The sequence below is a fragment of the Dromaius novaehollandiae genome, chromosome 1, assembly GCF_036370855.1.
Source record: "Dromaius novaehollandiae isolate bDroNov1 chromosome 1, bDroNov1.hap1, whole genome shotgun sequence".
Taxonomy (NCBI): domain Eukaryota; kingdom Metazoa; phylum Chordata; class Aves; order Casuariiformes; family Dromaiidae; genus Dromaius; species Dromaius novaehollandiae.
Window position 1 is genome coordinate 214,374,927 of NC_088098.1, and position 27,934 is coordinate 214,402,860.

At 41.8% G+C, this 27,934-nt stretch overlaps 1 protein-coding gene across 5 annotated transcripts in view; it reads left to right on the plus strand.

The window, feature by feature from the left end:
* Nucleotides 1–27,934, plus strand: part of TENM4 (teneurin transmembrane protein 4) — a 587,496-nt gene that overhangs the window by 508,224 nt on the left and 51,338 nt on the right. For all 5 annotated transcript variants that reach the window (XM_064505185.1, XM_026096126.2, XM_026096128.2 and 2 more), the window contains 5 exons: nt 680–941; nt 6,005–6,272; nt 8,070–8,213; nt 8,850–9,099; nt 19,289–19,521. In XM_064505185.1, the coding sequence (XP_064361255.1) occupies nt 680–941; nt 6,005–6,272; nt 8,070–8,213; nt 8,850–9,099; nt 19,289–19,521 (1,157 nt within the window). The remainder of the gene's footprint in view (nt 1–679; nt 942–6,004; nt 6,273–8,069; nt 8,214–8,849; nt 9,100–19,288; nt 19,522–27,934) is intronic.

Genomic DNA, 27,934 nt, shown 5'->3' on the forward strand with positions numbered 1-27,934 from the left:
ACAAATTTGCGTACTATCCCCAGACCACAGGCAGTGAGTTATCCCTGTCTCTAAATGATGAAGAATCAAAAAGAGTATATGCTGAGTGCTGTGGTACAGAAACTGCTGTTATGTTCTTTATTTCTTCCCCAGGCCTAGTACAGTAGGTGCCACCCGTGACTGGGCTCCACATGTTCCCTGGGTTGCATTAGGTACTAGTCAGGTTAGCACTGGGTGCGAAGACAATTTATACACTGGCATGTCAGAGTAACCACTTTCCAGATAGTTTATTTCATCATGTGAATTGATCCAATCTGTGACTGTGCTTGGATGTTGAATGCTGCATTAAAAAAAAAAAGGGAAATGAGCATGTATGGGCAAATAACATGGGCAAAGCAGTAACAAAGATAAACATTTGACTTTTAAAAAAAAAAAGATGGGAACGTGTATAGTGTAGAGAGAACTACACGCAGGGAAGCAGAGGTTCTTCTCCTACCACTTGCTCTTATCCAGCTCACTCATGCTCCTTTGAACCTTAGGTTTTATGTTTGTAAAAGGCAAGCGATGATATTTCTGTGGCTTACAAGGGCTTGCAGTTGCTTACTGGGATGCAATTGCTTACTGGGATGCTTGCTAGGGAATTGTTACAAGCACACGGGCTGTCGTTCTTATTAACTTTGTGTTCCCTCTGTTAAAACAGCTTTGATCTCGTTACTATTGGTGGGATCTCCATCATCCTGCACTTTGAGCGGGCTCCCTTCATCACCCAGGAGCACACGCTGTGGCTGCCGTGGGATCGCTTCTTTGTAATGGAGACCATAGTCATGCGGCACGAAGAGAACGATATCCCAAGCTGTGACCTCAGTAACTTTGCCCGGCCCAACCCCGTGGTCTCTCCGTCTCCGCTAACATCCTTTGCAAGTTCCTGTTCGGAGAAAGGTCCTATCGTTCCCGAAATCCAGGTATGAACCTTCTGAGCCAAGGAATATAATCTTGCTTTGTTCTGCACTGCTTTTGCCTGCTTTGAGCAACACGAACGCAACTATGTCTCTGCGTCATTCCTATTCCTCTGCCTGGCTAAAAAGAAGTGTTCCTAGTCTGTTACCCCATTTGTCAGCCGTTTGCCAGGAGCACTCACTCACACATACACGCTTAGCCAGAAGGTTTGTTTTCCCCTGTCCCTGAGAGATGGAGGCGAAGCACTTGTGGCCGACACTGCAAGCCTGCATTGGCTCTGCTTTGCTTCCACCTGCATCTGCAGGAGGAGGTGAGCCAGGCCGAAATTTGCTCCTGAGGCGGAGAAAGGCATTAGAGCTTACTGGGTTTGTAAGCCTGACGCTGGGCATTAGCAACAGACCCCAGCGATGGAGTATTGGATGTGAACTTTCTCTGGGTTTGAGGACCTACCCCTCAGTCTGCAAAGCTGCTGAGGTGTGCAGTCAGCCAGCCTGGCAAATGGCCAGCGTGTGGAGCACCTGGATTTTATTGCATTTAATAATGTGTGTGATACATGAGCGGAGTGGGAGGGTTCCTTTTAATTTCTCATCCTCATTTTCTTTTTTTAAAGGAAGTGTGAATCAGATAAAGTAGTTTAGCAACCTGCTGTGGATTCAGAATGTTCTGTTGAGTGGAAAGTTGTGTTTTAAATTGAAAGGACCAAACAACTGGATTATCCATTTTCCTTAACACTCCTGGCTGTCTTGAATATGTGGATGTAGCAAAATGCCAGCTTTTCTTTTCTGGGCATGTTATTCCCAGGGTTTTAGATGCCAGCATTCAGAATATCCTGGGAATTGCTTTCACTAACTAATAATAGCCTGCCAAGGTAGAAATAATAACAAGTGTACCGACAGATTGTCTGCTTCCTACTTGGCTCCATTGGGGTTGCAGTGGCGTTAATGAGCAGAGAAGTCATTTCATATCTTCTAATTGTAATACACAAGGTACTGAGCCCAGCAACAAATGAAGCTAGTGGTCTCTTTACCTTTCCCACTGGACCAAATCCTGTGATCCTTTCTCAGATTAATTTCCAATTACAGTCACAGAGTTTGTCCCAACTTAATCACTAAATATGCCCCATGTTTTGTAATATCCATGAAATTGCAAATCTTTGCTTCAATTTTCACACATCTTCTTCCTAATCCAACAAACACCATGAAAGGTAACAGTCAGTGCTGCCTGGGAAAGAAGCAAATATCTGATACACTGAAACAGTAATCATAACCTCACTGATTATTTGGTAGGATCCTTGTTAGATTGTGTAAATTATATCTATTGAGCTAAAACATTCTAAAACTCCTCTTCAATAAGAGTGTGTGTCTATTGACTGTGAAAGCATCTAGGGGTGTAACTTGTAAGCAACGGTTCAATACAGTTTCCTTACCATAGATGTCTAGTGTCATTTGAAATGCCCTACAATATCCTACGTAGTCTCCAACTGCCAATCCAGAATTATTTCCCTATCAGTGCCCTGCGTTATATCTGCCAGCCTCTTGTGAATGTCACAGATAACTCAGACGTCGCAAATGGCACTAGACACCTATAGTTATGGAATTTAATCGAGCCCTAGGTAGGATTCATTTGGAGATTAAGACAACTCTAACAGGTGTCTACCTGCAGTCATCTGGATGTGTGCTAGATGTCTGAGCTCCCATCAAAGCTAACGGAAATTTAATTGATACAGTCAGTGGAGCCTGCAGATCAATTAAGCTGACCAAGGTATCTAGGTTCCATTGACAGTATTGGTTAGATCTCCATTTACTATAATTAATGCTTAGATGCCTACCTTAAATGCACGCACTTACATGTAGATATCTGAATTTAGATGCCTTAAATTGGAACTGAATCCCACTCTTCAGTTTGTGTGTCAAGGCTCACCTTCTGAAGAGCCTATCCTTTCCATTGGCCATGGAGAGATCTAAAAGAGTAGATTAGACAAGACCGCTAACTTTCAGGCTCCTAATGTTTAGTTAAGATGAATCTCATGCAACGTGATGAGCAATAGTTTTTCCAAGTGCCAAATGACTGAGCTAAAGCCTATTAAACTGTATTTAACAGAGTTTGTGGTGCCGGAGTATATGACAGAATGTGCTATTATGGCAGAATCCTGACTATATTAGTTCATAAACAGACTACTTTTCATTCCTGTATAGCATCACTTACGATATAATATAACCTGGCTGCCAGTTTCTGCTGCTGCATTCCATAATATGCAGTTGCCAGGAGAGAAATGTTAAATATAAGAAGTGTGAACACATAGCTGGGAGCAGTCGATAGGCTGGACGGCAGGGCTGGCACAGAGATTTTGACAAGCTAAAGGAGTGGGCCGACAGGAACCTCATGAGACAAACGCAAAGTCCTGCACCTGGGTGCATTCAAAAGATTCAAATTTGTTCAAATTAATAGATTTTCAGGGTTTCATTCAGGTGCCAAAAGCAGATTTGGTGCCATTTGAGGTGCCCTGAAGTATCCCATCTGACCTCCAGCTGTAGCTCTAGAAAGGTACAGATCTCAAGGTCAGTGTTAGATTTGTCATACACATGCAGAGGTCTTGGATACCACAGAGCATCTCAAAGGCACCTGAACCAATTCTTTCTGAGCATCATACATTAAAAAAAAAAGAGGGTAAAGGACTGTTTTTCCTTGCCTTGCGGGGTAGGTGTGTGCTGGCAGAGGAGAGAGTAGCTATAACAGAAATGGGTGAAGACACACAAACTAGATTTTTTGCGTTGTAACATGAATGGAAGACTGGAAGCATTTGCTGCTAGCATGAGCACACAGACCAATACCCAGGATTGAAGAGAACAAGGTAGTGGTAATTGCTAAATTGTGAAAATTCCTAGTAAGCCTGAAGAACAAGGTCTGTCTGATCTGTCTGGTGGCTGGGCTACTTTTAAAGAGCATAGATTTTATTGGTCACATTGTGATAAACTCTAAGAGCCCTAGTCTTTCACAGGGACCCCAGACACAGCAGAAGAATTTACCTGGGCTAAGTAGTAATTATCAAATAGAAATTAGGGCACGTTTCAGCTGTCATTACTCTTGGTGTATTCAGAGTATTAACGCTTATTTTTCCCTCTCCCTCCATCAATGTCCTACTGGATTATACTTCCCCCACCAATGCCCTGTTTTGTTGCTAGTTCAGTACTGCTTGCAAACTACAAATGCATTTCGGATAATCTGAATTACCATTTGAACCAGCTCTTCAAGCAGGCGCCTTTAAACACAATCCCTTGTGCTGCTCAGTGTCTTGGTGCTGCTGTGCTGACCCGTTCTCTGAAATGGTAGACAGCAGAGACAGATCATGACAGAGCGAAATAATTATTTCTGACAGGGATTTGAACCAGACATTGCAAATAGGACCTCAGTGACAATTATTTCTGCCTGGCTTTTTCCTAAAGGGTTACGTATAAAGACAGATTTGATACAAGGGACCACCTTTTCTGCAGCTTGGCTCAGCTGGTCTGTGGCTGAGTCTGGTCCCAGCCCAGCTTGTTGCTAAGCTCATAAAATATATTTTAAAATTCCTGGGTTTTCCCAGTTCTGTCATTTTTCAGCCTCCTAAGCACTGAGATATGTAAATTGAAAAGGCTGCATTAGAGAAAGTAAATATTTATGAGCACAGTGGAACAGCACTTTAACTTCTGGATGTGTCCGTTTGTCAAGTGCTGCAGTGCTCAGAGCTTGTAAGTTATCACTTGAAAAAGTGCTAGGCCTTGCATAATAGCTTAGAACAGTTCTTTTCGGGGGCTTGATTACAAGATTTGTCATTATTTATAACACTAACCAGAAAACCTGCAAGAGATGAGCAACTTGTCGTGCCCAGGGAAGTTGAATGCTCCCACATAGATGGAGTTGAGCATAGGCACCGTAGTAATAGCTTGGAGTAAATCAGGACTGCCGTGATCCCTTCCTCATGGATCGCTTCTGATGGATGGGTCACCTTTGTCACATCTCTTGACCCCCCTACCTTCAAGCCTCCACACCCTTAATATTGTTAAGGCTGGTTAATGGTGGGGAAGTGTTTTTTCACAGCTCATTTAGGATCCAGCACACCAAAGTATTTCAGAAGTGGCACAGGAAAGAACAGTGCTAGTTATGACCTTCTGACACATCCCATTAGCAGACCAAGTTTTCAGGCGCCCTGCTATACTTCTACTTTCATCATTCAAACTTTACCAAATATTACCTGTTTGTGCTGAAAATACCCATGTTGGGTGCTTTCCTAAGAATGAACTTTTCTGGAAAGTGACAACTAAAATAGTTTTTTCCCCCTCAAGAATAAAGAAGATAATGCCCTTTTTATCATCATTTTGCATGGGACTATCAGTATGGTATCAGGAACATATGTTGCATTGTCTTCCAGAAAATTTCCCTTTGTTTCTCCAACTAAAAAAGGGGTATTCTAAAATCACGTTATATTTTAGAAGGTAAATTAGCTGAAAATCCCACCTCCACTGAGTCTTCTCTAAACTGGCACAGGAGGTAAGTCAGAGGAGGGAGCTGGGAGCAGGACTAGTGACATGGGAGGATGACAGGTTGTGGTCAGGGATGGGGAGCAGCAGTGAAGATACAGGCCAAGTAAGGCTTGATATTTTACCAGAAAAACAATCCAGAAGGCAAAGATTAGCAGCCATAAAAACCTGTGCAGATAAAAAACAGAGAGAAAACAGAAGCTATGCTGATGGGCTGGAATCGTCTCAGACACCAAGCTTCTTTCTCCAAGCTCCATAGGGAGTCCTTTCTGCAGTGAGTCCTGTTGTCAACACTTACTTAAGTTTGATACTTTGCTCTCCTGTTCTCATATGTAATAGAGATGGACAAAGAGGGGGACATTCCTCTCCCTTGAGAACTAACCCTATAAATTGCATGTATGATTTCATAACTGGTGCCTACTAAATGTGCTTTTTTAGACACGTCTGCCAGAGCTTTTATAAAGATGTAATTGTCTGATTAATTACAGCTTCACTGCCATTTCCTGTCTGCTCAGTGCTGATTTAACACCTCCTGTTTTGCTTTTCCACAGGCTCTACAGGAGGAGATTAACATTTCTGGTAGTAAAATAAAAGTGAGTTACCTGAGCAGTCGCACAGCTGGCTACAAATCAGTCCTGAGGATCAGCATGACCCACCCCACGATTCCCTTCAACCTCATGAAAGTCCATCTCATGGTGGCTGTCGAGGGACGCCTCTTCAGAAAGTGGTTTGCAGCTGCTCCGGACCTGTCCTATTATTTCATCTGGGATAAGACAGATGTCTACAGCCAGAAGGTGTATGGGCTCTCGGAAGCCTTTGGTAAGTGACCCCAGTGTCTGTCTTTAGAAGCAGCTAAGTGGCACTGCACAAACCTTGCCCCAGATCAATGTGGTCCAACTGCTGACACATAATATGAGTGGTGCTGGTCCATAGCTGTTACCTTGGGGAGGGCTGGGCCCAGCTGTTCAGACAGCATGCGTTGCCTAACAGATGAATGCTTCTCCAGCGCATACATCCTGAGTTGCTACCATCATGTTCATACGGAAGGAATGAGCTGGGACTATTTTACTACCTCTCACCTATAGCTAAGAGCTGTCCGCACTACTTGGAAAGGCATTCTAGAACTGGGATCTAACCTCCACCTCTCCTTCTGCCTAGCCTTCAGAATTACCCTGATCTTATGGTTTCCCCTTTGTTGCCTTTTCAAGAACACCATCCCAAACTGAGGCCTGATGCTCTTCTCTCATTTGCGCATTTGTTTACACCTGCAAAAAAAGGTCACAAACTACAAGGCAGTGGACAGCCAGGCCCCGCATACTAAGCATGCTACATCCACAGCACCTCAGCAGGATATCCAATGTCATCCACTCCGCAGGGGCAGAAGCTGAAGTCCTTGCTGAGGCAGGAAGCTGTGCTGTGCATATATGTATGCCGAGACACGGTTTATTCCTCTTCTTGGTGGCATCCCAGACCTCACTTAGTCTGTCCTGTGGGACAAAGATGCTGGAGGGAAGGGGCTACTTTGAAGGTATAGTGAATACAGCCGATGCTGTTTCGCAGTGGTTGCTTCCCACCTGATGGACAGCCAGAGGAATTTCAGTCACAGGTCTTCAATGGAGTGTAGTCTAGATCTTTCAGGCTGCCAAGGCAATGATATCAGCAAGATGGGAGAGATCTCAAACTCTAGCACAGTGGAAAATATCAAGCCTTCACTTCCTAAATTACATATTCCTGTGATGTTGTCTGATCCTGCAAAGGGCTGTGTTTGATGAGAGATCCTGAGTTCGCTCTGTGCTCAGCACTTTTCAGGAGACACTGGGAAACTTGTAAGATCAGACCTTTATTTTTATCTGGCCAAAAAATGAGCTGTATAATTGCTTTTCATTTGTGCAGAACTTACAATTCCTGCTGTTTAAGCAGTTAGTGCTGAAAAGATCAGACAGGGCAGAAGAAGAGCAGAGTTTTACTTCTGAGAAAATCATAAAGTAGTCATTATTCTATCAAAAACATGATTCTCCTTCTACTGACATCATTTTGCTCTTAAGTGACTCCAATATGTTCAGCAGAGTTACTCCTTATTAACATCAGACAACATGGCAAGCCAAACTATGTTTTTCTATTTGGCCATTTGACATTAACACTTGCCACAGTTCAACTCCGGTCTAGGACTCTTGTCTGTGATGGACTTAGTGCCCCTTGCTTCATTTGTATAAGTTTTAGCTTTCCAAGTAAGGCCATGATTTTTAGCAAATTCCTGATATGTGATCTTAGGGCAGAGATAGTAGACAAAAGCAGAATGCTACCCTTTATGAGACCAGCAGTGGTTTACACTCTTGGAATACCCATTGTTTTAAAATAGATGTTAAATCAGTGCCTTTTAAATATTTAGCACATTTGGCCAAAATCTACAACTGTATTGACCTTTTTTTAATGCAGGGTGGCCTTTAAAGAGGAAAATATAAGGACTCTGCATTGTTATGATGACACGTTAGATGAAATTGGCAGTTGCCTGCAGAAATGCCTTTACCCCAGTCAATTGAAACTCTGGTCTGTCTATAGAATGTGCATTTTTGGATTACTAATCTGGGAGATCTTTTGTTTTTCTCTTGCTCATAGTTTCTGTGGGTTATGAATATGAGTCTTGTCCTGACTTGATCCTATGGGAGAAGAGGACGGCTGTGCTTCAGGGTTATGAAATTGATGCATCCAAACTTGGAGGATGGTCTCTGGACAAACACCATGCCCTAAACATACAAAGTGGTAGGTTGACTATAACAAACGACAGAGGAATAATGCAGGGTTGCAAGGCCCTGTTGTTTATCATCATTAAGAATTCAAGCAAAGGAAAGGAAAGAAACCTGACCAACACATGTGCTCTCACACACAAATTACCAACAAATTATTTATAGTAACCTATGTTTAGCAGCAATATGGTATACATAAATCCAAAAGAAGCTGGCCATGGTGAAGTGGTTGAGTGTCCATGAAACGTATTGGCATCTCTAACTTTGTACTGCCTGAAAAGAATGGGATTAACAGGCAAAATATTCCTAGGCTGGATTGGGGCTCCAAAGCAAGGGAGTCTGTTCAGGTTGGACCTACCTCTGACTGTAAATCCACCCAGATACATCCTGCAATGTGCAAGGGTAAGCAAAGACAATCTTGATCTCCCCACATCCTTTTAAGCTGTAAGAAATGTGATGGGGCTGTAAAAAATGCTTACTTCAGATAGGGGTCCCCTCATTTGAAAACATAAAACATAGTGCTATAAAAGATGGTAAACCTTGCATGTGGTAAATTCCCATCAGCATCCAGCATTGCCATTTTGTGCTCTCTTTGAGTCTCAGTTTCCCTGTCTCTGTTTTAATTTCCTTATTAATTTTTTTCAACCTCTAGGCATCTTGCATAAAGGAAATGGGGAAAACCAGTTTATTTCTCAGCAGCCACCTGTAATTGGAAGCATTATGGGCAACGGTCGCAGACGTAGCATTTCCTGTCCAAGCTGCAATGGTCTTGCAGATGGTAACAAACTTCTGGCTCCTGTTGCCCTAACATGTGGGTCTGATGGAAGCCTTTATGTTGGAGATTTCAACTACATCCGAAGGATCTTTCCCTCTGGCAATGTCACCAACATACTGGAGCTAAGGTACACTGTGCTGCATGCGGCCAGTTATAATTATGCACTTTAGTTCTGTACAAATCTTAGGTACCCATAAGCAAAATGGGCAAAACTCATAAAAAGCAACAATAAAACAAAAAAAAAGGGCTGTCTGGATTCACCTCTTCTGCAACTCTGCTTACTTGGACTTACACCAGAGACACTTGGCCTACCAAGTTCATCCAAAACTGAACCATATACAAAAAATATTCTGTTGCGTTTCTGTGCTGCTAACTCAAACTGTGTAAAAGCGTTCCCCTCAGCCTTGTTCGAGGCAAGTGGGAATTCTTAAAATTAACAGTCGGCCTCCAGGATAACCTGAACTTGGAAGGACACAGAACTGATGGTGACATGTAGAGGTTAATCAGGACAGATGATCATTCATACTTAGGATAGTATGATCACCAAGGTAGTCACAGATTCTGTGCTTTTCTGGTTGTTTTGTTGGGTACAAATACATTTACTCCCCTCAATTCCCAGCTGAGCAGCAGGGTCTGGGTGAAGATATATATGAATCATCTGAAAGTAAATGAAGTGCTTCCCTTTATCCCAGCTAACAAAGAAAGAGAAAAATATCAGGAGAGAGAGAAAGGCTTGTCAAGAAACACGCATTAAAAACAAGAAAGAGGAGGGAATATGATGTATTTGCCATAAGTTCTGAGAAAATGAAATAGATTATGATTGAACTGATGTTCTATATTAACCTCATTGGTGATGTTTTTCCCTTCTAAAATTTGCACAAGTCTGCTTGCCCACTTCAAACTACCAGGGCCTGATTCTGGACTCTTTACATGGCCAGAGAAGACTTATTCCATGAAAGTCAGTAGAGCTAAACCAGTGTTTCTAAATGAGGCTTCTCTACTTGAAGAACCTGATCTAAAGCCTTAGAGGTCAAGAGGAGGTTAGCTTGGTAGGAATGTTCACATTTACTACTGAAGATTTGGCCGGAAAGTGAGCATCTCCCAGGAAGTAAGAATCTTCCTATTATATTCAGATTTAATGTCATGTTTGCTGGCTTTGGGGACGAAAGATCCGATTTCTGCAAGAACTGCTATGTGAAAGGACCTGTCACAGCTTACTACAGCAGCAGGGCCCCACACAGCATTGTCTTGTATTCCCGTTTGTTCCATGAGGCCACAGTTAAAAATGAAATAGCTGATCTGCAGCAGAATTGGTTTCTAAGGTCCAGTTAGTCCCTCCTTTACAAACAAACTGCAGTCGTTAAGGTTGCAGGATCTTGCTGAAGGCCTAATTTGACATGCAAAACCTTGCCTGTAGATCATGATGTACAAGCAAAAAATCCAGACAACTATCACAAGGCTGCCCTTAAAGACTAAGTGTCTTGCTATGCTCTCAGCAAAACAAGGAATCAGGAGACGTTGAATAAGGAGGCCCACAATGCTATGTTTACAGTCACATCCCAGAGGGCTGGGTTGTATTTTGAGTAAATAACCAAGAACTCAATTCCTGCTATTCCATCATGTTATACACAAGAATATAATATCTCTCATATTTGTAAGGCTAGAAGCTGGGATAAATCTTCTGCCCTGGAGCGTATTAAAGAACATAATATTCTTCCAGTGCCAAAAAGTTATTTTAATGACCAAAGGTGAGATTTCCAGAGGAGCCTAAGTGATTTGGGGCCCAAATCCCAATGCGACTCAGTGGGATTAAGATCTCATTCCCAGAAGTATAATTTCGAAAATCCAATCCCTGGTTTATTGTCACTGGAAATACCAGACCCAACAGAGCTTTTGCAGAATATTTCCTGATTGGAAAAGAGAAAATTGGGAGCTTTGAAAGAGTGGCCTTGCTGGGTTTTGCGTAGAGCCACAAAGTTAAATTTACTCCAGCATTAAATCTGCTGGAACCATTGCTGCTTAATCTGTGGAAACACTTAGGTTACTGGATCTAATAAACATTTCTTCACTCTGGTGTGCTATAAAGCAAGTAGGTTCAGATGCAGGCTGACTAGAAGCTATGGGAGGAAAGCCATTGCTTTTGGACTAAAGGGATTTTGTTTGTGCCTTCTCAGATCAACATCTCCTTGGAGATTAACACCCTCACTACTTGGGTTTTGTGTGTTTTTTTAGAGTGCAGTGTTCTGTTGCAGAGGGGAAAGGCAAATGCATTGTGGGTCACAGTTAACTGTAGTTGATTTATGTAACTAGACCCATTAAAAAAGTCCAGATCATCATGGTTTCAGTCCTCTGGGCTAGAGTTCATGAGGTTAAGGCAATGAATTGCCACCCATAACTGTGCGACTGTTAAGTTACCTTTGCAAATCACGAGGTATTGCTTTGACTGATAGTGGAAAAAGCTGTAAAGATAGCGGTATCTACATATATTAGCTCAATATTTCTCTTTATGATAAAGTCTGCCTGGTCCTATCTCTTGCATAAGTGAATAACTCCAAGCAGGTGAGATCACACTTCCTTTGTGATATGCAGCAGTACATAAGTGAGCTCACTGACAAGTAATATCCAATATAAAATATATCAGTGTCATTCCTGCTAAGTCTTTATTTATTATTGCATTGTATGATACAGTTACTGTCAAGTTTTCAATCTGCTAATAATGCTTCGAACTGAGCCGCTAACACTTCATTCTTTCTTCTATTCCCTGCTTTCCTGTCTTCTGTCAGAAATAAAGATTTCAGACATAGGTAAGCCAACCAGTGGAGAATTCTTATGCCACCCCCTGTCTTGTTGCATGTTGTTACACAGTGAGCCACAAGTACCATTTCTAGATGATTCAATAGCAAATGAAGCTGGCATGATTAAAACTGACGTAGGCGATCAGTCATCAGAACTGGAAGCCGTTAATCAGAGGGCGAGATCACACAGACTCTGCATGATCTGTTATAGTTGTAGACAGAGAGAACTAGACATAGGCATCAGAAGCAAGGTAACAAGAGGAGGAGGGTGGAAGGAAAAGTGGATGGGAATTAACCAAGAAAGTAAAGTGAGGGCACCCTCGGGGTACAGGTCACTTGAATATGGCTTTGATGGAAAAATAATTCTCATATTTTGAAATGTCTTCCTTTTGAGTTTGAGGAGTTTAGCAGGCATAATAAAGGGCTAACTGTACCGAGCATCACCTACCTAAGGAAGTAAGTTTTTTAACTATCTGTCAGTTTGAGATCTTCATAGAGAGCCTTCACATTATGTGAAAGTATGTCAGGCTCAGATGTGAGACAGCGTAACTTAGAACCTTAGCCAGGAAATGCAATAAAAAAGAGAAAGAGTAATGACAAGAAAACAACATGAAAGAGAGACTCTGAAATTGGAGCTTTGTCACTAAGAATATTTGTCACTTGGGTTCACTGGAGTTTCAGTGGGTTTGATTCAACCAGTTGCATTCAGGAAGACATCAACCTACTGTCACCATCTGCATTTGCAAGGACCGCTCTAACTCCGACAAGTTTCCCATCCCTCTCCCTAGATGCTTGCTAAATTAGGAGCTTAGACTGCGGAGTCGGGATTTTTGTTTGGGGGATGTTTGCACTTGGGATTGGGGATTTCTTTCTTGCTACATGCTTTTTATTTGTTGTTCCTTTGACTCGTAGATGCTGTGCAAAAGCAGAAATGTTTATTATATCTGCATGCCTGCAAATGCAATGGAGTAGAAACTGCTTTTGTGTCTTAGTGACAAAGCATTAATGAAGGGCTGAGCTTCCCATGTATAATGGACTGGCACAAAACTTGTATTAATGGGGGCAGGGGGTGTATGCAAGACACCTTCATTGGGCTGAATTCCAGCCCCCTAGCTCCTCCTTCACATCATATGAAAGCAATAAAAAAACTCAGTTCTCTTTGGAACAGCCAGGTTGTATCCTTAATGCCCTAGAAAAACAGAGCCGCTGAAGTCCACCTGCTATGATGGTGAAGGGCAGCAGCTGAATAGCTATTAGAAGAGTTTATATATATGAAGGCAATAGCTGAACCAAGATACATGGACTGGCCACAAATGCTGCAGATGCCACCAGAGTCATACAAAGCTGGCAGGCCCTCAGCCTTAAGACATTTCCTAAAAACTATGAAGTGAAATAAAAGAAAGCCAAGGCTTGCCTCCTTCAATGCAGTCCAAAGGGGACCAGTAAGGGAGAAGGTGAGGAGCTGTAGCGTAAACATTCCCACCTGTAACTAGCTTAGAGGACTCACTGATATGAGTTAGCAGATGTCCTGCATCATTTGCCATAATACTTTTTGTTAGGAAACCTCTTCATTCCTGAGCCACAAAGAAACGGGTGCATGTAGTCTTAGCTAAAGCTCCAGTCGCTGTACTTTGAGCTCCAGCAGGTCCTAAGCTTGAGCCCAGTGACAGACAATGGTAGTTGCAAAGGGTGGGATGCACAGGAGTGAAGCTCAGTGGTTTGGAAAGGTTGCAATCTGTATGCAAAACATTCCTCATTGTTGGAGGAGGATTTATTCCCTTCCTAAGTAGCCTTCTAGGTTTGGAGCTTAGTTTTACAGCGTGGCATAGGTAGCCGAGGTTCAATTCTCTGTAACAGCTGAAATGGCTGTGGGCCAACATGGGGATGTCAGCTAAGTCAGAAAATATCACCAAATTGTGATGCTTCCCAATTTTACGCCCATCTATCATTCGGTAATATGACTTTTTCCAAGCATGACAATAATAATTTGCCTTTGATTAGCATTATCTTTTCTCTGCAGGAACATGGAGGGCAGTGAGGCATTTATGTCATGAAGATGTGCAAAAAGTGGCCACACTTAAATATATTCCTCCTTTCTTGTTTCCATTTGTGTCTTAGAGAAATAAAACTACAATTAGTGGCAAAAAGAGATGTCTAAGAGAATTGCCCTAGGATCAGATCAGAAGTCCTTTGCAGTCTATGGGTTGGCTTACGGCATTGTTACGAAGTTTTATTACCCAGCCTGTGACACTGGAAGAGCTTTGGGCATCGCACACAAACTGAAAACACTAAAAGGCCAAGTATAAATTCAGCTCGCTGCACTATGTGGCCTCCTTATGTACTAATCTATTGAGTGTCACCCAGGGAAAAAAAGACCGGTACCTCACACAAGCTATAATAAAAATCTTCTGTTTGTGAGCTGCAGGGTGCTTAGCATGGAGCCATGGAAACGCAGCCCCACTGAACAAAAAACTCTTGGCTTCAGGAATTCAATAGTTCTTTAGTCACCAGCAAATGCATGTGGCCAGCAAGGATCAGAGAGGAAGAAGGTAGCTAACACAGAAGGTTTTACAGAGGTGATTTCATGTGCTAAAATAGAGACATCGGATCCAACAAAGTACCAGAGCTTTATTCAGATCAACTCTATCCAGTAAATAACTTTGGTGTTGTGGCTGCTCCTGTCCGTTGATCACAGTGGGAGCCAGAGCCCAGCAGCTCTATGGAATAGACAGTCTGAGTAATTACTCTCTTGAAATTGCAAGCCCCAGTATTCATGATGGCAAGGCTAAGTATATAGAATAGGCAGTCTGAGTATGACCCTTGGTACCTTCATTTCCCTCATTCACCCATTATGCTCGGCCTCCATCTACTCTTTCTAAGAACATAGGAGTTTCTGGGTCAGACTTGGGGTCTTTTAGGGTGCACTTAATTTCACCTAACTTCAGACATTTGTAAAGTTCATGTCTAAACAGCACCAGTTTTCTAAACCCTGTGTGTCATCAACAGGTGCTTCTCAAGCATCATTCTTTTCTTCCTAGGCCTTAAGTCTAAAATAGGTTCAATGGATTGTGCCCTAAGTGCAAAATACTGTTACCATTAACAGAAGCTGTCCTTCAGAAGAGGTGGTAGATACCCTTGCTTTTGGAAAACTAGGTGCTATTCATCTTTTAAGATAAATGTTGAGAACAGGTCAGATGAATCATACCTAAAAAGTTGCTATTTCTCTCCTTTGACTATAAAGGGAGTTGAGGCAGCCAGTTCAGATGTAGGTATCTGCCCTGCAGATATCTAAAGCTCAGTGAAATGAATACCACTGGCTTTGAACAGCAGCCAGTAAAAAGGTAGTCTGCTGTGCTGATACTACAGGATAACCTGCCAAAACCAAGGACAATCTCCTTCCAAACTTTATCACTTAGAGCCTGGCCCCCACTCTGCAGCAGGAGGTTCCTTCCTGAGTCTCTTCTAAGCCCAAGGAAACAATAACGACCTTTGCTTTCAGTCTGTGCATCTATAATAGTGCTACAGAAGTAATCCAGATGAATGCCACATGTCTGCCTATTCACCCATTTTTTTCACCCCTTTCCTTCCTTCTGCCCGTATGTAAGGAATCAAGTAAAGCATAAGCATTTTAAAACAGAGTCTGAATCACTTAACATATCTGCAGTGCACCGCACAGGGTGCTGACACTATCTTGTCCAAATAATGTGAATGGAAAAAAGGAATAGGACAAGAAAGGTGTATGGGAAAGCCTATATGCAACCCCAACCCACTGGATCACTGTGAATCTGAAAGATTTCCCTGTGTTTTCCCAGCACATCACTGTAGCACAATCGATATAAGGATGCTCTTTCACTTACATTTCATGTTGGTATGCAGGACTTCTGCTTATGAAAACTGTCCTCACTTCCCAGTGACTCCACTGATGGTGTAGTTATTAGTGCACACCCAAACTGTGTATTCTTGGCTAGAGATCAGCCCACCCCATCCCTGCAACCTTGCTTTGTTGCTCCAGGGGATTAAAACATCAATGCAGCACTCAGTGTTTCTTCTAAAAACCTTAATAGGAAAGATCTGAATGGGAAATCAGCTCTTCACCCTTAACTTTTCACCCTTAGCCCATTTCCAGTGGCAGCAGTCTCAATATGGGGGATAAATATTCTAAGACTACAAATACTGTAACCGATTAAGTCCTCTGAATAGTACAAAATCCTGTCTTTTATTTTGCTCCCTTATCTAACAGAGCAATGAGAGAGGATGAAAGAAAAAAAAAGAATCTCTGCTTTGCCCCAGGCAGATTTATTTCAGTTGTTGTTCAGTTCAGTCCAATTTTCTACTTGGATTTGCCTATTGATTGTGACTTTGAATAAAAAGCAAAGCCTCAGTGTTCAGGGCTTCAGTGCTCATGCATTATCGTAGATGAAGGGAAGTAGTTTTGAAACTTTTGGAACTAACGTTTGGAACTAGCTGCCTTCATCCTGAAGGACCTCAAAGTGTTAAACAAAATCCTCAGTGTACACTGCTGGGCAATTTATGCAAGGGCAGAACACGGCACAGTGGTGAAAACTGTTGACCAAAGCCAGTGGGGTAAATTCCAGCTCGGTCATTCTTAACAGCTTGCCTTTTACCATCCCTGCTCCAAAGTATTCCAGCTTCAGTACTCCATCCCATAAGCCATCCAAGGAAGCCTTCCTTTTGACAAAAGTCCTATGAATGGATCAGCGCATAGGAGACCATCATAAGCCATGCTTGTAAAAATAAGAAGTCTGGCCAACACAAGTGAACCAATGCTTCCTATTGCTGATCCAGAGCCACACTGCTGCAAAGAAGTAGTTGGTGTTGGGGCTGCCTGTACCATTAATAACATCAGATTTAGAAGGGCAATTACATGTCTTAGGAGCCTTTCACCAGGTGACATCCAAAATAGTTTTTAAGTGACTCATGATTATCATCATCCAATGGGTAATTTAATTAACATAAATTTCTACCTCCACCTCTTCCGAGGTGCATTTGCTAGTAAATATATATGTGCGTGTGTGGTATCAAGCTGCACAGAGGATTACACTTTAGCCTGATTTCAACCCTTTATTTCTGAAGAATCTAAAAACAGGATCTCTTTAGTAAAAGTCACCCTGGGTTACCAGCAACTACTCCGAATGCTACCTTGGTATGACAGGTTTTTACCTAGACAGATTTTGGTGGGAATTACCATTCAGCTTTTTTACTGGATAAATGTTTCACTTTTATGTGGTTCTCTGATCAGTGGTTAAAAGAAACTAGCATTTGTTTCCGTGTCCATTCTACACCAAAGTTCTCATTAAGAAATAGTTAAGAGCTCTCTCTTTCCCACAAAGTTGTAGTCAATAGTTAAGTTCACTGTAGTGAGGCTACGAAATCGAAAAATAAATTATAAGGATAGTGCTGGGATGGGGAAACAGGAACATCAGGTTTTTTCCATCTTTAGGAAAGTCATTTGCCTTTGCCCATCTGCAAATGACCTACTGTAAGACTCAGTGAAAGGTATCTATGCTTTCCAGGCAAAGATATTAAAGAATTGCGAAGTGTCATTAAAAATGTTCTCCTCCTTGTCCACCTCCCATGCAAAACAGAGATTAAGAACAGCTCAAAAGCTGACTGACATTCAGCTGAGCTTTGTTAAGACAGTCAGCTGAAAATGCGAGGCCCTGATAAAATAGATGATGGATTCTCGTAGGGAACTTTTTCCACCAGGGTTGAAGCCACTTGCTTAGTGTGAGTGACATGCAGGTAAATGAAATAATACCCTACCAGCCTGCTGTCATTGGGAAGGAATACAGATGGAGACTGAACTGTCAGGCTGGAGCTGTCTTGAAGGTCAGAGCATTTTATTTAGCAAGAATCAGTGTCATTTGTGGAGATGAAATCTGTTCAGACTTTAATAGGATAAATCACAAGGGATATTCCCGAATAAATCAGAAAGGCTTTTCTTCCTAAAGAATTAAGTAATTTGAATGAAGGACCAGCTTATGGCTTTTTAAAACTGAGAATAATTCAGTATATTTTATGTGCCTGAAGAGGGGTTAATTTTCCTAACATAAAGGTTGAAGAAGAGTGGAAATTTTGTATTATGAGGGACAGAGTCAACTGTGATAGACACTTAGGTTTCTAACCAGCTTCTGAAATAATTCCACTAAGTGCAAAATTGTGAACTATGGCCTATACATTTAATATGAATGCTAAGGAGCTGATAAGTTTGGACATTTTGGAGGTATTCTGGAGAAAAGCAGAGAATACTTCATGCGTGTTCTAGTTATTACTTAGCCTTTCTTAGAAGGAAGGAGAGCTATGTTCATGCAGCAGGTGTTACAATTTTAATCTGTTGGTTTAAAACTCAAAACAGATGCAACTCAATAGATACTATTAGGAAACAGTTAATTTTAATAAAAGGAAACCATATTAAACTGTAGATAGAATCCTTCAAAGACAATACCTAAAAATTGTGTCTAAATTCATCTGGTTATTTCTGGCCGATTCCATTGAATGTGTCCAAATGGTGGATCCTCGTATATCCATTTCTTCAGTCTTGGGTTCATTTACTGCTGCGTAACTAAAAGCATTATTTTTCTGTCTATTCACACTGTTTTCTCCACCACTCTTTCTTGTTTTCAAGGAAGCAGTGAGTGAACGTGGTTTAACAGGGAACTGTAGTTTTGATTACTCAGCCCTTCTTCTAGTTCATGTTGTTACTTAGGGCAAAGCATGACACGCCAAGGGTCATTCACCTTCTCTCTTCGTTGAGGGTCCAGCTGAATTCAGTGGCAGGACTCCCCCTTATTTCCACAGGGACAGATCAGGACTCTAGGCACTTTGTTCAAGTCGATGGGAGTTTTGCTGTGGAGGCAGGAACACCAGATGAGCTCTGATGCAGTGCTTTTCAAAAATATATCTTCAAATGCTTTCTATCTGGGGTTTTGATTTGGGTTTTTGTCTTGGATTTTTTTGCGAGCAGGGGGTTTTTTTTGCTTTGTTTTCTAGGTTTAGTGTCCCATGTTTTCCATTCAGTAGCTGGCATGCTAGCATCAGTGCTTTAGGGCTATGTCTGTATTAAGGAAATTAAACAATCCCGGGAATTGGAACTCAATTTGCAGCAGTCGTGGCATGGTTTTGGCTCTGGCCAACTAGCCCTTTCCCTGAAAATGCCGAGGCACAGCTTGGATGTTAGTGCCAGTTACAGCTTATTCCACAGGCAGGTTGAATGCAGTCATCCCAGGTTGGAGGATGCAAGAGGTGAACAGTGTGGACATGGAGCCCTCTCTGCTGGCTGACCTCCTTGTCAGAGAAGGCTCCCAGGCACAGCTGCTGGTAACACATATTCCTGGGGAACCCAGGCTATAACACATCATATACTAACACTGCTAAATACAGCGCTGCCTTACTTTTCCACTGTCTGCCTTGAGCATTTTTATCCTGTAAACTGCTAACCCTGCCTATTTACTTAAGGAAACATCATCCAAAAAATAATAACATCATACCCTTGTTTTTCAGCCACAGCCCAGCTCATAAGTATTACTTGACCACAGATCCAATCACTGGCTCCATCTACCTCTCTGACACCAACAGCCGACGCATCTATAAAATCAAGTCAACCACATCCGTGAAAGACATTGTGAAGAATTCAGAGGTCTTGGCCGGAACGGGAGATCAGTGCCTACCATTTGATGATACCCGCTGCGGAGATGGAGGCAAAGGCACCGACGCTACCCTTACAAATCCCAGGGGTGAGATTGCTTCTTCTCCACAGGCATTTTTAAAGGGACCTTTTTGAAAGGGGCTAGCTTAATTACTCTGGAGTCTGCTCTCCTCTCCTGACAGAAGATGCCCTAGGATTTTACAGGCCTTCCCAAGCTGACCACTAACACGTTAGAAATAAGTGGGTATGTCTCACACTCAGCCAGTCCTGGGTCTTTTTATTGAGGTGGCCAGGAGGAGTGCCAGACCAGAGGAGTGTAATGATTGGCACATGTCCAAAGGGCAATTGAATGAAACCACCCATCAATTTTATATCCCACTTAGCCACTAGCCCTCCTTAGACTGGATTTACTTACACTCAGTTTACTGAGGCTTTCTTGGCATAAAAAAAGCTCTGTGAGCATTGCTATATATAAAATAGCAGAAAAACCCTTTGGTATCTCAGGTAAATAAAATTCAAATTTATACCTTGACACTAGCTATCATGGCATCCAGCTTTTTATAAAATATGATTTAAATCCGTACAGCGGGGCGGATATTAATATTGATAAAAGAATGGTCTAATTCAGTGAAACTTCATCTGATTCCTGATTACCCTACTTAAATTTGATGAAAGCACAGTCAAACCAAAATAAAAGCATCACACAGCCTTCATGACTGCTAACTGAATTGGCTCAAAACAGGTTTAGCCAAACATATGCAGTCCTTGTGTAGCCAAGACTTCAGTCTGTCAGTCTCAAGGTAACAAGCTCTGCATATGGAGGATGTCGCTCCTCCCAGCTGTCCACAGTTCCTCAGAAAAGCCACATGGACGGTGTGAAGATTAGGAGGAAGGTATTGCTGGTGCAGCCACTTTCTGCAGTGTTTGTAAAGAAGGGAGAGAAGGCCCCCCATGCAGAGCTTGACCCTAGGAATGCTTTTAGAGATATGGCACTTTTGCCTGTTGTGTGACTTCTTGCCCAGTTGGTAGGATGCTGGGAAATCCTTTATGAATTCTTCCTTTGACATCAAATGTACTGCAGGTTTTCTGTTCATTGCAGCTGGAAGCAGTAGCTCTCCCCCTTCCTATTACCACAGCAATTTCTGAGCCTATCTCAACCTCCCCTTAAAGCAGCCTCTTGGCAAAACCTGGGGGTCCTTTAACAAGTTATTTCACAAAGCAGGCAAGACGAAGGCAGCTGAGCTGTTGTTTCTCTTCCTGGCTGGATTTGTTAGGAAGTTATTTTTCTTGACATAGAGATGACATTATTGTTACTGCATCCAAGAAACTGATTTAGTGAACTTTTGTGTCAGCTCTAGTTGTGATTCTTTTTTTGTTACATATAGGCTAGTGTTTCCTGGCAAGATACAGAAGAAATTACCTTGGGAGGCCTGCTCTTTGCCAAAAAAAACTGAAGGCCAAATTTCTACCCTCATAATATTCAGAGGACCCCACCTGGGTTCCTAGAGCACTCTGTACTCTCATGAGGTTACCATTATATTTGGATGAAGTATTGCCAGAGGCACATATACAGAAAGTGAACAGCTACCTGTGGGAGCTGAGGAAAAATTGTCTCATTGAAGTGGGGAGGGCTGAGTGAAAAGGAACTTAAGACTTGGCCAGAGAGATTCAGTCAGTCTAGCAGATGAGTCATGAGATCAGGCAATCTGGAAATCTGTAATCCAGTTTTCTACACCACTTTGATGTTCAAACAGTGTAAAAATAACAGCTTTTATTGGACCTTCATTCTCCCTTGTACAAGATAAGAGAAACATTATTCATTTCCCTACATGGGTGGAGGTTGCAAGGTTTAGCTGAATTATGTGTCTACATCAGCTATCGGAAACAGAGCTTTGGAGTTCAAAGCTTTCAGCTCTGAAATCCTTCTTGTTGGCAAATCAAGCTCTCAGGAGGCTGTTCTTCCACCTCAGTCATAAAACTGCAAAATGCATGCATTCATTCCTCATGGCTCTGAAATTTCACAAAATAGAGGTAAACTGAAGGTGAAAGAGGAAATGACTTGAAGCAAAATGGCAACAAAAAAATAATAATCCAGAAAGCCCACACCTCCAATGGAAAATAGTGTTCCTTGATCTGGTTCTAGCCTGAGTTTGCAGTCTGCTGGGACAATAGCTTTGACAAGTGTGACTCACTTCCCATTCACCTCAATAAATGATTAAGAGTGAAAACTCACACTGACAATGTAATGTCAGCATTGTTTATACCTTTACTGAAGCTCGTCCTAGCAGAAAAATCCAGCAAATGCTCTTTACTGGTGTGATTGTATTTCATAATAGTTCGAAATAAAAATGACGTCTTGTGCAAGTAACCAGTAGTCCTCAGGTTAGCCTCTGCTTCCCTGTCTTGGCAGTGGAATAGACACCTATAAGTGAATGGTCAGAGGAAATTAGAAAACAGGTCTGTACCTAAAGATATCAGTAGGCCAGGGACGTACTTGGAAAATTCTTGGAAATGCTAAAGCTGATCCTTTTGACTGAACATAATTGCTTCATGCAAAGGAGCAGGATCTGTGTATTGTAAGGACATCTTAGCAGCTTGCTCAAAGACTCTAAGGAAACAGGGTTTTGCCTCTACTTCATGATATTTTAATTAGATGATATTTGCAGCTTGCTGGAAAACACTGAGGAAATATGCTTTTGACAGATGAAAATCAGCAATTCATAGACAGTGGAAAATCAGGCATGGGGTATCAAAATATGCTTTTGCGTCTACCTTTAGACTCTTAGACCAGTTAAGCATCTAGTCTGAACTGACCTTCTTGGCTCCAGTACTTCTCACTGGAAACAAACTGATACGGTGAAAGTTGATTTGTTCTATGTTACCCCATGTGTCTAGACTAGGATAAACCATCCTCTGGCAGTGCATGTCTCCTTCTGTTGAAGGACACGATCTAATGGCTATCACCATTCAGAATGATTCTCTGCTTTTTGAACAGCATCCTTCCTCCATAGCTTTGGTCACCTCTTCCAGTTCCCACGTTAGCTTCCATTAGCCCAAAGGGGATAATGTATCTGAAGTATCCTCTGGAGATAGGTTCCTGTCTCTCTCCAGTGAAAGACAGAACACTACCTTTAGATGATCAGCTTAGACAAGATATTAGGATGGATAAAACGCATCCCTGGAATTTCACTGTTCGCCTGTCTTTGGCTTCTCTGATAACGTAGGCTATACAAATACAGGACAAATAGATCAACAGATGAAACAGTGGTGGCAGCATGGTATTTATCATAGCTATTAGGAACCAGTCTGATACTTCCAATTCATTTGCCATGGAGCACAGCAAAGCTTTCAGATGCTAATGAATTTCAATATATCCTTGCAAATTAAAGTGTTACCACTTTCTAATTATCATCTGCTAATAATGATCCTCTTCTACAAGCAATCTAAAGAAAAATTAAAACTGCAGCTTGTCAGAGCATTTGTTTTCATCTGAGTACTCACCAGTGGTTCTCCTCGGGAAATGTTGTGGCAGAGAAATTGCCAAGGAGCCTGCAATTAACAGAGATTGCAGTGACAAGTCTGACACAATAGGAAGACAGTTTCAGAAGGGACAACATGGTGGTGGTGGGGTTCATTCATTTAGCACCATAAAAAACAATGCAACATGAAGTAATTAATTTGGGGAGAGATCACGTCCTTCACTGTGTCCTGCTGAAAGTGTAAACAAAATCTCAGTTGTTCACTAAGGGCTTCCGAGTTCTGGCAGAATTAAAAAAAGAAACTCAATCCTCCTCAATTTGTTGGGGTGTTCTTTAATCAAATAATAAGATAAGAGACATTTTAGGACAAAACAAAATCTGATTGAGCAGAATATCCTGTCTCTGACTATAGCTGTAATAGACACTTGTGCTAGTGCTCCCGATTCTAGTCATCAGTATTCAGGGGACTTTCTGAAGAAGAGATTGCACCTGAATCCATGCTCAGAAGCCACCATCAGTTTATCTAGAAACCTCCCTGAACACCTAGTTTTTGCCTTCAAAACATCCTGTGCTAAGAAGTTCCACAGTTTGTTTAGGCACAGTATGAGTAAATGCTGCCTTTTTGAGACCAGAACACTGTTTTCTGTTCTTTTCTTCATGCCTTTCCTTATCCGTTCCTATCTTCTAACTCCCTTCCTGACCACTGCACAGCATGAAGCTGATCTATTCAGAAAACTTTTCATGGGAATTCCAAAATCTCTTCCCTGTGAGCTATTTTACAGCTTGTCGTTGCATGTGGATAGTTAGGCTTACTTCTTCCCCTGTGAATTTCTTTGTGCTTACTGACATTGAATTTCATCTGCCTTTTTATCACCCAGTCATTCAGCATCCAGTCAGACAAGAAAGCTCCAAATTTGGATTCCTTTAGCACCTATTCTTTTACTTAAAAGTTTTTTTGTCTTTTTTTTTTTCCTAAGTAGAGCTACATGTGCAATATAACCACTTTTAGCAGTTTGTCTTTTAGAACAAACTCCCTATGTTCCAGTATCTATTTGCAGTATAATGTTGCACTGTCACTTCTTCACACTACAACATCCTGACATTTCAAGCAAATGTCATCACGTCACAATTTTCTTTCAGCACAACTCACTGTTGTGATGTGTGCAGTGCTGCAAGCCGTCGTTGCTTATGGGATGTCAGACCGTCCAAGAAGAAACAGCATGATTTCATAACCTATGTATTTCATAACTCACAGCTTAAAATTTGAACGTGCAACACTACATAGGTAGTGGCAGCAGCAGCAGTGGTATGCTGAAAATATTTAATGCCCTTATGGAAATGTTTCTGCCAAAGCAACCCAAGGCCTCTGGCTCTACGTGGACATGTGAACTAGTCATTACTGTGCCCATCTCCAGAAGCCAACTCGAAACTGGAACTGTGTCATTATCAGAAAGGAAACATAGAAATCCCTATCAAAAGGTCCAGTCTGACCTCTGCTATGATGAAACCATGAGATGCACCTTTCCCTCTCCACAGAAGATGTCCATCCAAAGATGCTTCTCTGTGGGAGAGCAGGGCTCCTCATTATACCAGCTCCAGAGGATTTAATTCCAAGACAGCCAACTAAAGTCAGGAAGGGATTGGAGCACCTGCCATGAAAAAAGCATGCGGACTGACTTATGAGGCAGTAAGGAAAGGCAAAGTTGTCTGTAAACCATCTCTTTGTCTCCTGTGACCTGAGAACCAAGTCATCTCCTTAGTTAAGTTAAAGTAATTGCTATTTTTTAGGGGATCATGGTATGGACTCGAGAGATCATGGTAGAGCTACAGCTTGTCTAGTGCCTGCCATGCTCCCTCCCTGGCCTTAATATTGCTTGTATGGGAAGGGAGTGAAAAATCTGCATAATACCTACATTTTTAGCATTTTCTTACCTGAGTCAAATCCTTGCTGCCTCTCTAGGGCAGCTGGGATCCAGCAGTGCAAAGGAGAATTAGGGCTTGGCAGACTAAAAACTCTGTTACCCTGCAAAACCTCATAGTAAATGCAAGGCAACTGAGATTGCTTAGCACCCTGTGAAAGAAGGATAAGCAGAGAAATGCTCTGTGATAACAACACATGCGTGTGCCATTGCCCCAGAGCAGGACAATAAGTGGAAACTTTGCTATCTGATTTTAACTTATTCAGGTGTCCAAGTTCTTTGTCTAAGCTAAATGCAAAATAACGTTGTGCCATAAACCAAAGGACGCACAGATTATTGTTACTGTAACTGGTTCATCAGAGCAGCCATCAGACCCAAGCATTGAACACTGAGCAACTGTCAGCGCACACTGCCAATAAGTCCAATCCAATACATATGGAACTAGCAAAGAGAGAAAATTCTGCCTCATTTAAAATCACATTATCCAGCCTGCCACCCTTCACTGACTTTTGGCCTGTCGCACAGACTAATGGATAGGAGCCCTGAAAAATACTAGCTGTGAACCTAGAAACGGGTAAGACCCTCTTGTGTTTGACAAAAGCCAATTAAGAACAACTAAACACTTTATTGTGCCTCTTCCAAAAAAGCACATCTGCCATATTGCTTAAAGAACTCAATTGTATTTCTGGTTGTCAAGCATACACCAGCAAACACTAAAGAACTTGCCATTTTGAGGGCAAAATAATTAGAGAAGCAGTAACCTTCAACAGCAGACGCTAGCGACAGGTGACATATGCCAATATCTTGGATGACTCACTGACAAGGTGCCAACTAGGGCACAGTGCTGACAGATCTCATGGCATGTAAAGACATCTTCCTTAAAGCCATGGATGCAAGCAAGATGCTTATGCTGCCAGATCTCTCTGCAGCTTTTGACAAAGTGCAGAAGATACAATTAATATGTTTATGTGGTATAGGGAGAATAAATGGCCTCTGCTGCTGTGTCTCCTCCTGTAGCATTCAGAATATACAGTAGGTGCTTGCCAGTCCCCTTTGAGTTTCTTTTTTTGTCATAGGACAAGGATTAGTCCTAGCTTTCCTTCCTTCAGTACTGAGTGAGATTCTTGGAAAGACATAACGAGAAGCCCGGGGCTGCTTGCTTCTACTCTGTACCATAATTTTCAAATGATGCAATGGTCACCATCCCAAAAGAAACCTCTCATATGAGGAGCACTTGTTAACTGCTAACTGAGTTAAACACAGGTATTGGAATGTAGAACTAGAAGCAATATATTGGGTCATTTGGCCCTGTCATCTGTTATCTCAACAATCCTGTTGTACGATCCACTCTAAACTTAAACTCCACCTTAAAAGCAGTCAGCGATGTTTTTCCTCAGTGTCCTGGAGGCTATTCCAAAACCTCACTGCTCTGATGGCCTGGAAACCAGGTCAAAAAGATGCTGGTCAGACAGAGAGAAGTTTTGAAGGATTAAGCAAAATGCTGTCTTTATCTCTCAGCAAAAACATACAGCTTCCATTCAACACAATGATCTGAAACACCAGTGTCCCAACTGACTTTGAGTCAACAGGTAGCAGTCCTGTCTGAATCCTTCCTTTCTTCTCAGCTCAGTAGAGAAGTTTGTTCTTTTTCTCAGGCAATGGCTTAGTCCTGAGGTCTTCTTGCCATTACTTCGAAGCTAGATTATCTTCTGTGGATTTCTGTGTGTGAACATTTTTCCAAGTATCATCCACTGGACTATCCACCTTCACCAAGGCTTCCAGCGCATGCCTGCTAAGAGTTATCTTATAATGCCAGCTGAAGACCATGATTTTGATTTTCAAAGCTATCAAGGGATTAGTCCTTGCTATAGGAAAGGCTAAAATTTTTGAGCTGTGAACAGTTGCATTTGTATTTCACAGCATACCTAACAGTGGATGAAGACTGAGGGTAAATGTTTCAGACAAAGGAGTTTTGCTGCTGAACAGCATTTCAGAGGAACACAAGGTCTGATCCCTTCCATTCTCAAAGCTTTCTATTTGAAACAGTTTTTCCACTATTTCTATCACCATGATGGCACCAAAAATATTATAGAAAGGATTCATCTTACTAACTTTATCTGTCTACAGTATAAATGTTTCTTTTAGACATAATTTCTGTAGTCTGTCTTTACAGTGAATGTGGAGAAAATGCCATTTTTAGAAGGATTCACATAACCTATTACTGACATCTCCTTAGGGTGATATGAATAGCACCCTAGAAATAGGTATTTCCCTCCAGTGATCAGAAAGGCTGCAGATGACTTGCTCAGATGCACAGAGTAGATATCTACTTCTGGCCAAGTGATTGCCACCCTGCTAGTCAAAGAAATCAAACAGGAAAATCCTAATATTCAAAGAGCTCAACTTGATATTCTAAACAGAATTTTCACTTGGATAGAAAGATGTGTTACCGGGTCCTGCATTATTTTACTGTTGTTCTTTAAGACTCTCAAGTATTATGCTGAGCAGTGTCCTACAACCCTAGGATAGATGAGATGCATAACACTATTAGCATCTGTGGAGTTATTCTTAATTTTTACTAGCATATAAGAGAGGTGAATGGGGCCCTTAACTTCTTATTCCTGCTTTAGTCACTGGCTCTCTCTATGACCTTGCTGTGAGAGTTGTTTTATCTCATATTTTCCCAATATGTGAAATTAAGATGATCACACTCACAAACTGCTATGAGGTCTAATTAGTAAGTGTAAAGCACCATGAAATCCTCTGATGAAAGATGCAGAATACAGCTAGCTTAGAATAAAGAGGATTAAAGGAGGTTGTGTTAACATAACAAATGCTTGAGAAATGATGCTTAGGGGGAAGTGAACTGGCTCATATCTGCAGGTGGGGAAATGAGAATCAGCAGTCTGTAACAGTTGTTGGCAGACATCAAATCCAATGATAGAATATGTCTACAGAGGAGGTTTGGACAATGAAATAAATCACCTAGCAATGTTCAGAAACAGGTGAATTACTATAGATTAGTAGGATTATCCTAGGCAAAACCCTTCCACATTTATCCATCTGGAACTGAACTGACCTGGTGGATCTTTTGCAGCCTTTC